This window comes from Osmerus mordax, chromosome 10, assembly GCF_038355195.1.
Source record: "Osmerus mordax isolate fOsmMor3 chromosome 10, fOsmMor3.pri, whole genome shotgun sequence".
In the NCBI taxonomy this organism is placed as follows: Eukaryota; Metazoa; Chordata; class Actinopteri; order Osmeriformes; family Osmeridae; genus Osmerus; species Osmerus mordax.
The window spans coordinates 1,607,376-1,618,752 of record NC_090059.1 but is presented as its reverse complement, the minus strand read 5'-3'; the positions used below and the strand labels follow the sequence as shown (position 1 = coordinate 1,618,752).

General features: G+C 43.2%; 1 protein-coding gene across 3 annotated transcripts; it reads left to right on the top strand.

Annotated features, from left to right (window-relative positions):
• The first annotated feature begins 577 nt into the window (after positions 1-577).
• qki2 (QKI, KH domain containing, RNA binding 2) lies at positions 578-9,398 on the top strand. Of its 3 annotated transcripts, XM_067245307.1 has the most exons (8): positions 578-1,249; positions 2,477-2,625; positions 3,451-3,567; positions 3,846-3,989; positions 4,672-4,759; positions 5,447-5,734; positions 6,221-6,295; positions 8,331-9,398. In XM_067245307.1, exons 1-8 carry the CDS (start codon positions 1,108-1,110, stop codon positions 8,351-8,353), a joined length of 1,026 nt encoding a protein of 341 aa, XP_067101408.1. In that variant the 5' UTR covers positions 578-1,107; the 3' UTR covers positions 8,354-9,398. The 3 variants fall into 3 exon arrangements, with proteins under 3 accessions (XP_067101408.1, XP_067101407.1, XP_067101410.1); XM_067245306.1 differs by having other exon boundaries at positions 6,221-9,398; XM_067245309.1 differs by lacking the exons at positions 6,221-6,295; positions 8,331-9,398 and adding an exon at positions 5,891-6,215.
• Positions 9,399-11,377: the final 1,979 nt, after the last annotated feature.

Here is an 11,377-nt window from a genome sequence, read left to right as displayed (position 1 = left end):
TACAGAGACACATACACAAATACTGAGACACACACACACATACAAGACAAACACTTTACAGTAAAAGGATGATGCTCTGAAAATGGTGTGTATCTCCAGTTGTTGTTTGACTTGTTTTCTATCAGTGTCATTACCGTCATAGACTTCCTGAAGAATAACGCACTGTCCAGTAAGTTACCTCTGATGGCATTTGCACCGCTGACTACAAAGAAACACTTATCAAGCAAATTAAAGAGTAATTGTCTAAACCTTGGCACACCATTTCCAGATTATTGCCATAAACTCAAACGATGACAGGAGTGTAGCCTAGCCCACTTTTATATGTGAGTCCATCACATGTACACTTCCAGATATCCCGCAAGAGTGATGGACAGCAACAAGTGTTGGTCGAACAGGTGTGCATACCTATGCATTACAGGCCTACTTGTACTTTGTGTTTGTGTGTGCGTTTAAGTTTGTTTGCTTATGTTTGTGTCTCGAGCACACGCCTCCGGCCCCAATGTAACAGACGCGCGGCGCGTTCCAGTTCCGACTCGTGCAAACTATCATATGATAGGTCTGAGCATGCTGCGGAACACACACTCACACTTGGAAGGACAATTTAAGCAAGAGATATATGTCACCTTTACTGTAATGTGCGTGAAACAACACAGAAATACCGAAAACCGGAGATTCTAATAACTGTTGAGCGGATCAGAGTTTTTTGCTTTGACGTTTTTTTCATCTCAGATTTGTCAGGAGAAAAACACAAAGGTGTATTTGCAAGTGAGTGTAGAGACGCATATAGTAAGAGTCGGAATAAACAACCGTTTGATAGCTTTTTTTTGTTTGTTGTCTAGCTCTGTCCTTGAACAGTTTCCGCATGACTGCGGGACAGTCGGTCCAGAGTGGCGGCTGATCAATTCATCTCGTTAGCGGAGGCAGAGTTGTCGCGGTTGGCATCATTGTTGGAGTGGGGAGCACGGACTGTCAATAGAAACCGGCAGACTTTTATTTGATTTACTTTGACTTTATTATAACTGTTTACATATAAATACCACTTTTAAAGAAATTGGTTTACATTCAAAGGCCAAGAAGTTGACTTTACTTTAGTGAACACTGTTTGCCATGGTGGGTGAGACGGAGTTAAGGGACCGACCCAAGGCCAGCCCGGACTACCTCATGCAGCTCATGAACGACAGGAAGGTGATGAGCTCGCTGCCCAACTTCACTGGTATCTTCACACATCTGGAGCGCCTACTGGATGAAGGTACTGAACAGTTGCACAGGAAACTAGAGGTTCAACAGTTTCAGGTTGAGAACATATTTTATTGTTTTGTAGCCTATCATGTACCATTACGTAACTTGAAGGTTAAAGTGGGCCTAGTTGGAGGACAGAATAACTGTTGTGGGGGAGAGGGCTGAACACACAGTGGGTGCTGGAACAAACAAGACAGTTGTTTTTCCCGGTGACCTAATGCACAAGCTGGTGTGGACGTAACAGGCCGTCCCCGGACTGGCACGAGGACAGTAAGACTGAACATGTTGGAGCTGGAACGTGTCGCGCTGTGCTGCTTTACAGTTCATTGTTTGATTCAATGTTTTTACTTTCCACAGCTCACATCTGTCTTTAAAAGTGAGTGAGTGTGTTTGTTTTGTATATCTAATATGACCATGGTCCAGTGTATCTACGTGTGGCAGCCAGGTTGAAGTGTTTAGATAGGGCCTGTCATAAATTCATTCCCCCCACCCCCACCCCAACCCACCCCCCTTGGCCTCTGCCATTCACTCTAAAACACAGGTTTATAACTGTCTGTGTGTGCGTGTGTGTCAGTAATTGTCACCTCTGGGTCTGAGGTCAGCTTGTTATTAGGAGATCATAGTTGTGGTTGTATCTGTGGGTGTAATTATAGTCCAACTGTAGTTATTATGGTTGGAATTATCACTTGGAGAGCAGAGACATGTCTGCAATCTTACTGAGGTCAGAATATATTTTTGCTTCAGGCCAGTCACTGTGTATGTGTGTTAGCATACTGTTACAAAATGAATCATTGGACAAATTGGACACCAGAGTCAGCCATAAAACAAACACAAATATGGCTTGTCCATGTTCTAATGACATTAATGCTAATGGCGTTCTGTAACTGTTTCTTTGTGTGGTCCACAGTGGTCTCTAAACCATACATCCCATGTTGTTCCTGGATTGTAGTTTGCTCATACTTTGTCCCAGACTGTCGCTAGTTTGTTGTTTTGTGTAGCCTTTTGCTGACACCTCAATGTGCCGAATATATCCTGCCTGTTCACAATACATGCACTTGTGTGTGTGTGTGTGAGAGAGAGTCTCATGTAGGATGTAACTTTAACATGTGTCAGTCAAAGGTTATATATCTGTTATTTGGCTGTCTAGTTGGTCCTTAGCCCTCTGTAAATCTACACATATTTACCTTATTATTGTAGCACATTAATCAAGGTGTTATGTTTTCACCCCCTCCCTCAGAGATCGGAAGAGTGCGCAAGGACATGTACAATGACACCATGAATGGGGGTGTCAGTGAGGGGCGGGACTCTGAAGAGCTGCCTGATGCTATTGGTCCAGTTGCTCAGCTGCAAGAGAAACTCTATGTGCCTGTCAAGGAGTACCCTGATGTGAGTGGATAAACCTGTCCCCTACATACGCTGGTCAGGATGCTCTGGGTTACCCATGTTTCCCTGTGCTGGTAACAGGGTCACACATGCAAAATACGTAGGTACTAGTAAGACCTCAAAGGACAGACCGTTGATAACAACAAATGTTGCTTTTGAAAAGAAGGCCCAAGTTAGACTGTTCAGGTGGTTGAGTAAGTCTTCTCATTCACATATATTAGCTATGTTTCCACATGTGATACACACACACAGTGGAACAGATTAGGTCAGGGTATTATATATAGTATCTAGTCACGGTCGCTGTATGTTAAGGGTTGCCTTCAGGAATGTAAAGAATGTGTTGCAACCTTCACAGATAGAAGAGGTTAAGAAAACAGCAACAGTTAGTCTGGAGTGACAAGTTGGGGGGTACTGGGTAGACACATTTTGAGAAAGATTGAAAGAAAGACTAAAATAGATAGAAGTATGCAGTGATATGAAAGAGAATGAAAAGGAAAGAGAGACACAAGAAAGATAAAGAGACAGATCAATATAGAAAAACAGAGAAACAGCAAGGTAGAGACAGGCAATAGGACAGAGGAAAAGACAGAGGCAGCTGTCTAGTTAATCACTCAGCTTCAGTGACAGATAAGGTTAAGAGAGTGTAGCTGTCCTGCCATACCACCAGCCAACACATAATGAGCTATTCCTGTCCCCCTGGCCCTCCCCTGCACCCAAATACGTGCACACACACACAAATACTGCACACACACAAATACGTGCACACACACTCAATTTTACTGAATGTTCTTTTCCACAATGACTGTTTCATTTTGTACTGTTGTCTAGTTTAACTTTGTGGGGAGAATCCTGGGTCCAAGGGGACTGACAGCCAAACAGCTGGAGGCAGAGACAGGCTGCAAGATTATGGTGCGAGGAAAAGGCTCTATGAGGGACAAGAAGAAGGTACACACACAAACGCACTAACACAGACAGAGAATGTTCTGGTCCTGGATCTGTATTCAATCCTCTGTGGAGGTAACCAGACAAACGCCAGGTGGAGCAAGTCCAGCATTCCTTCCCCCTCTCTCCGGAACATTCCCAACCCACACTTTAAGCCCTGAGGGGAAATAGAGGATGGGAGGAAGAGGGCCAGGGAAAGAGAGGGGGACGGTGGAACAAATATTAAAATATTCTCACACAAATGCACACTTACCCTAACTGTGTGTGTGTGTGTGCTGCAGGAGGAATTGAACAGAGGAAAGCCCAACTGGGAGCATCTAAGTGAAGACCTTCATGTGTTAATTACTGTTGAGGACACCCACAACCGAGCCCAGATCAAACTGCAGCGAGCCACAGCGGAGGTCAACAAACTGCTCATCCCTGCTGTGAGTCACAAACTACTGGACGTGTGAGAGAGATAGAGAAGAGAAATAGACAGAAAAGACACAGAGTGTGTATATGTGTGTGTGGGGGGGGGGCTGTGTGTGTGTGTAGGGGGGGGCTGTGTGTGTGTGTGTGGTAGGGGGTAATCAGTAGTGACACGTATAAAGGAGCCACCATGGTAACCTATGGTTGTGTGAAAGGCAATGGGGATGAATTGAGAGTCTGTTCACTCTTTCTCCTCATTCAAGATTTCGCTCTTGTACATTTACATCTATACTACACAGGCTACAGTATTTCACATTATCTTGTCCTCCTACTTGAACACACTTGGAAAAACACGCGCACACACAGTTTTTGTCTGTGCACCCTTCACTCTTGCCCTAACAAATTGTATCAAAAACTGTTAAATACGTTGTCACCGGTTTTATCTACTCCTTTTTTATTCTCTAGTTGCCATTTTTCATTTATATGTCCTTTCACCTGTTTCTAAAGCCTGTGTGTAAGTTAATGATAGCTATTGGGTTAACTTAGATGACCCAACATGTTTTTCAAACCCACATTTGTGCTATGTACTGTAACCCAAGCTTAAAGAAACGGCAACTTGATTGATACTGTTTGGTGTTTTTGAGTGTGTGTGCGGTAGACTGGCTTAAATTACATTATATAGGATTTGTGTGTGTGTAGGCTGAGGGAGAGGACAGTCTGAAAAAAATGCAGTTGATGGAGCTGGCCATTCTCAATGGAACCTACAGAGATGCTAACATCAAGACTGGTAAGTATGACATCATCACCAAACTGCCATTGTGCTGGAGGTTCACTTTAGGAGATGTGTGGATGGGGCAGCTGAGGTTAGAATAGGGGATGTGTGGAGGGGGCAGCTGAGGTTAGAATTAGGGGATGTGTGGAGGGGGCAGCTGAGGTTAGAATTAGGGGATGTGTGGAGGGGGCAGCTGAGGTTAGGGGATGTGTGGAGGGGGCAGCTGAGGTTAGGGGATGTGTGGAGGAGGGCAACTGAGGTTAGAATTAGGGGATGTGTGGAGGGGGCAGATGAGGTTAGGGGATGTGTGGAGGAGGGCAGCTGAGGTTAGAATTAGGGGATGTGTGGAGGGGGCAGCTGAGGTTAAGGTTAGGGGATGTGTGGAGGGGGCAGCTGAGGTCAGAATTAGGGGATGTGTGGAGGGGGCAGCTGAGGTTAGAATTAGGGGATGTGTGGAGAGGGCAGCTGAGGTTAGGGTTAGGGGATGTGTGGAGGAGGTCAGCTGAGGTTAGGGCACGTGTGGGTAGGGAGTCGGCAGCTGAGGTTAGGGCACGTGTGGGTAGGGAGTCGGCAGCTGAGGTTAGGGCACGTGTGGGTAGGGAGTCGGCAGCTGAGGTTAGGTTCACAGTGAGTCTACTGTATTTCAGAATACTTTGTAATGGATGCCTGTGTGCTTTTTTTTTCTGTCCTGTGTTTTCCCAGCTACTATGGGCTTCTCTCTAGCCTCCCATCAGGCCCCTCGCATCATCACTGGCCCATCCCCCATGCTGCCTTCCACTCTGAGAAACCCCACCCCCCTCAGCACGCCCACCATCATGCCACATCTGATTCGTCAGATCCAGAGCTCAGCTTTAATGCAGGGAGCCAATCCCCACGCAGCACTGATGCAGCAAGCTCAAGAATCAGGAATTATATACGCACCCTATGAGTACCCCTACACACTCACCCCGTCAATACTGGAGTACCCCATTGACTCTACTGGAGTACTAGGTAAACACACGTGCAAATACACACTCTCAAAATAACAAAAACATGGAAAATCTTGAAAGGCACTACATATATGATATGTATGAGAATGAACTCATTATTAACAGACTGTACAATTGTAAAGGCCTTGGTCTCAGCCCTGTTTCTCCCCCACTGCAGGTATGGCTTACCCAACCAAGGGCTAAGATGCTACACACCTCCTGCACGAGATGGCTTTCAGATACACCCCCCTAAATAAACCATCACAAAGTCATTTTAGGGTTCATATTTAAAATGATCTCATTCTGGAAAAAATAAGTTGGAATATAAAATGCATGTGCATTATTCCGTCTCATAAATGTGCATCTACTTTTAAGGTTACTGTTAATTTTCTTAGAAAGGTAGCTTGAAAATACCAGATTTTGACACGAGAGGTTTACTATGTGTATGTCCCCATTTTTACTAACTTTTTGTGTTTTGTTTTGGTCATTGTAATTGCACTATGAGCAGGTGCGATGACTGCTAAGGTACGACGCCACGACATGAGACTCCATCCTTACCAAAGGGTAGTGACCCCAGACAGAGGTCAGTTAGTTCACCAGTTGTGTGGGTTTGTGTGTATGTTTGGACTTATTTATCTGTGGTATGGACCAAGGTTGGTTTCTATTTAGCAGTTTAGTTTTTGTCATGCTAAGAAGGGCTGGTGAAATGTGTTGAGGTGGTGACACACTTGAAAATTAGGTTACAGTGGCACAAAGGAAAGGAGTAATGAGACAGTTCTTAGCACGATTAGTGGGCACATGGGGTTGACCCCCACTATGAGAATGGATTGGTCCATTTACTGCAAATGTAAACACATATTTAAGTCAGTCCATTACAACCCAACCTAAGAGATCAACTATTTTTATAAACCTAAATTATTGATTCATTTTCACGAACTAGATGTAGAAAAATTACATGTACTTTCTTTTGTTGTTGTATATATCAATATTTTTTATTCTGGATTGTGGGCAAACCTTAAACCCACTCAGCCTCCTTATGATAATGTTCTCTTATGATATTACTTCAAGATGGTGTCTGACACCTTATTAACATATTATTAGCGCAGGTGTAAATTCTTTTTTTCTGGACCTTCTCTGATGAGCCATAGGGTTTACAGTCAGAAGGGCTTCATTCCATTTTTAGCAACATTGTCTTAACTGTTAAAGGGAGTATTGTGTATTGGCAAATGTGTAAGAATTACAAAATTAAAAGTAATGTTTAAGTTTGTGGAAATGTATGTATTTAGCCACAAAAAATAAGTAGCAAAATTGAGCTATACATTTCCACTACATTGCATGTCTTGACTGTGCATTTAAAAAATATATAATAGACCCCCATGATTATGACATATTGGAAGGTCTCACAACTGGGTCATCGACGAGGAGGTTTATAGCATTAGAGAACTATATTGTTATTAGTAAACAAAGCACCTAGCTGTGTTGATAGGTTTTGTGTGTTCTGGTCCTGAGTCTGAGGCACTTTGGTTCTGCTGGTAAACCTCCTCAGATGGAGGCTCCGTAGAGAACAACAAACAGAATAAAGTCTGAGACAAGTCATTCTCCAAAGAAGAAACTAAAGCCTGCAGTGGAAATTTACAAGTGTCAATTACTTATTCATTCCTTCTAAAATCGTATTTCTTAACATCTCATTGCTGTCTTGTGATTAGATGTCTCCTTGCTTTCGCACTCCGTTTGAATGCAGCTCTCATATCAAAGTCTGAAAACCATAATTAAACTATAATCTCATCATCGTCTCTGATGGCCCTCTCTGCCCAGACTGATGCTAAACACTAAAATGTCACCGTGTTCCAGTGCCTCCTTACATTTATCTTTGATTCATATAACAGATGCTATTATTCAAAGCCATTTACAAGAAGCATGTTTATCAATAGTAAGGGAAGCGACATTCTCAACATCGGTAAAGTGACCAGCGGTCACAGCTCTACGTCACATACATGAAGAGCTGGATGGGGTTGAGTGAGAGGTTGGCCCACCAGATTTGAGTAGATCAGAGGAAGGTGGGGCTTTGATGTTTAATTGTTTAGATTATTCTCTCTTATAGTCATATGTCTACCCAAAGTTGAAGATAAAAGTGTTTGATGGTGGGAAACCGTTGGGGTCAGTTCTACTGTGGAGAAGCTAATGGAGGATCCCTGGTGGATCCAGGAGCCACAGTTAGCCTGTCAGTGTTTCCAGGGTTTCAGGCTATGCTAGGTGCATCATCACTAGCACAAGTAGCAGGCATCTGTAGCAGAAGCACTAGTTCTTGGAACCTAATATGCAAATATAACACCTTTAGTAGCACCGCTGTGAACAATGCGCAACGCCTGGTATCTGTTGTGTGCTGCAATTGAGATACCTGTACTGGCTGTGATATTGATGTGATTGTTCAGACCATGGTTATGAGCTCATATTCTGCTAATGAAGACATATTTTATGGTCCTGATGTCTGCCTCACTGCATTAGATCTGTTGTCATCCTTTCGCCACTAGTTGACACTAATATCTTTTCTATCTTTTTTCTTTGTCTTCTTTGTTTCTCCTCGTACCCTCCTCTCTGTCTGTCATCTAACTCTCCAGCTGCCACAGCAACTAATCCATGACCTCTGACCTTCTGACCTTTCCGCCCACTGATGACCCATCCACCTCACTTGGCTCTCGGCTGCACCCGTGCCCCAGCCCAATCCACCAGAGACCATCACTGCGTGAACAACCTCTGTCTCTGCCTAACCAGCCAACCAGGGGACATGATAGGAATCCCTTCAGAGGACTCACCCATGGCCAAACCTCCTAACCAGGTGTCCCCGCCCACCCCAAGGCCAAAGTACTTCTACTTAGTTAGTATCCCCTAACTCCTGCCATGGTATGAGTCCAAGTGATGCATTTATAAAGATAATAATGAATCAAACAGAGAGGAAACTCTATCCACGCACACGCTTAGGAACAACACCCCAGTCCTCTCACAGTGCAGTAAATGAGGAGACATGTTCTTTCGTCATCATGTTGCCTTTGTATCACCATAGCGTTTTATAAATCTGATGAAGAAAAATGCCTTTAATTAGACAATATGAGAAAGATGTTACAAATCAGGACAACATTCCTGGCATTGTATTCCTAATGAAATACAAAGTGTCTCAATCAAGTATTTAAGATAAATCAGGCCTAGCTTGTCTAAAGAGTATTCCCATTATCCTGTGTGTCATATATAAATATTATTTATAAAAGCATCTTGGAGCACAATTGTACTGAACCTGTATTTGGGTATTAAGGCCCTAACTATGCATTGCTATTGGTAGGTTCCTTTTTGGCTACCATGTCGGTGGTAGTCTTCTACCAATACGACAGGGCCATCATATCAGTGTTAACATTTGTGTTTGTTACTTTGTTACTTTTGTTTTTTTGGAAGAGTGGAAGGTAGATTTGTGTTTACTTGTGAGTGTGCATTGGCTTTCACGTGAACTGTGTCTGTTGCATTTTTCCTCGGATCAATTTGTATTCCACTCAGTGCCTTGTCCTTCAACCAGTGCCTTCAAGAGAATACAATAATATATTCATTTTTAACATCTGTAACAAGGTTATAATATATTTTTCTATTATATTTTGTAAGTGAAAAATAACATTAAATGACAATGTCAGATAAGAACAGTATGCCTTATCATGGATTATAATTTCAAATTTTCAGATATAATAATGAAAACTCTAAGCAGCTTTATCACATACTGGTGTGCCAAGTGTTTGTAAAGTCCTGATGTAGTGAACATATTTTTCAGAATTTTTGTTGGTCTGTGTTGCTTACCTTCTGTGCCTTTTATATATAGATGTGACTGTTAATGGTGTAGAATCACTATTACTCTCCAGTGCCAAGTATTACTAACTGACCAACCCAGTGATCTTAACAGCTTTACTGATATCTGTCTCTGCTTGGGTTTACTTTAGAAAAACACCAGCTGTCTGGAAATAAAATGTGTTCAACATTGAATGTTTAACTTTTTAAACATTATTTGGAAAAAGAATAACTCATTGTACTGGAAACAGCAAACTATTAAACTATTAAAACTAACAAACTTGGTTGCTTTCACTCTGTCACATAATTCTGCCAGTGAGCTTTTTTCCTACTAATAGTAGACTGTGGATACTGCAACAACTCTGGAAATACTAGTAAACTAAATGACTACAGACCAAAAACTATGCCAAAGGTAATATATCAAGAAATTTGTTTTTGGAAGGTCATGAAGAAGTTGAATGCAACAATCTTCCCTCTTCCCTTTCTCTCTTTCATACTTTCTGTTCAGCCAATTAATCCTTTATTGACATACATGTGTATATTTAACAGTTACACTCACCCAATGAGGATGCACGCTCACCCGCTCAGACAGTCCTCACAAATTGGGAGTAAAAAGCATGATCTGGAAACCTACTTTCTGCTGTCTAGTAACTTGAATTAGATCTTTTTAGAAGCAGTACGTCTCTTTAGAACATCTGGCGATCTCCTTCCTGTAGCTCTCCCATCCACTACATCAAAGTCCCAAAAATCCCACCACTCAAAACTGAAACCCCAATCTGAAGGTATGTGTGTGTGAGTAAGGGTACAGTTGTGGTATAATGTACTCAAACTGCCAGAAGTGACCATCCCACTTACCTCCTTCAGTTTCCAACCACGTGGCGAGTTGACATTATCTTCCATTATGCCGTCTAACATCGAAGTAAATCCAAGTTGTTTTTGTGCCAGTTGTCTGCACAGTTGTCTGAGGACAACTAGTGAACCTGACGTTTGTGTAGACGTTTAAACAAAGCATGATGACTGTTATAGTCATCAGTGCTAGCTCACTGATCAGGCAGCAGAACATGAGTACTGAAGACAGGGTGCTCGTCCTGGTAGGTGTGTAGCTCCTGTCTCCGGTCTGCTCTGCAATGACTATCAGTCCAGAGTGGACTGACAGTCAACAACTTGTCAACTTGTGCTACTGTGTCAGGACAAGGTCAAATTCTCAACCAGGTCAGTATGAGATGAAAGAAAGATTGCACACGTACACTCGCACACATACACTCACACTCTAGGAATGACAATCTGGGATCACACTCTGGGCATGACACTCTGGGGATGACACTGACACTGGGGATGACACTCTGGGGATGACACTGACACTGGGGATGACACTCTGGGGATGACACTGACACTCTGGGGATGACACTCTGGGGATGACACTGACACTGGGGATGACACTCTGGGGATGACACTGACACTCTGGGGATGACACTGGGGATGACACTCTGGGATGACACTCTGGGGATGATACTTTGACACTGGGGATGACACTGGGGATGATACTCTGGGGATGACACTGACACTCTGGGAATGACACTCTGGGGATGACACTGACACTATGGGATGACACTCTGGGGATGATACTTTGACACTCTGGGGATGACACTGGGGATGATACTCTGGGGATGACACTGACACTCTGGGGATGACACTGACACTCTGGGGATGATACTTTGGGGATGACATTGACACTGGGGATGCTACTCTGGGGATGACACTGACACTCTGGGGATGATACTCTGGGGATGACACTGACACTCTGGGATGACACATGGAACCACCGTTGGCACACAAAAAATAA

Bases quoted from the DNA above. Each gene is read 5' to 3' on its own strand.
- qki2 (XM_067245306.1), top strand. From the start codon at position 1,108: ATGGTGGGTGAGACGGAGTTAAGGGACCGACCCAAGGCCAGCCCGGAC. The intron at 4,760-5,446 runs GTAAGTATGACA...GTGTTTTCCCAG, and splicing joins AGATGCTAACATCAAGACTG to CTACTATGGGCTTCTCTCTA. The intron at 5,735-6,220 runs GTAAACACACGT...CACTATGAGCAG, and splicing joins TGACTCTACTGGAGTACTAG to GTGCGATGACTGCTAAGGTA.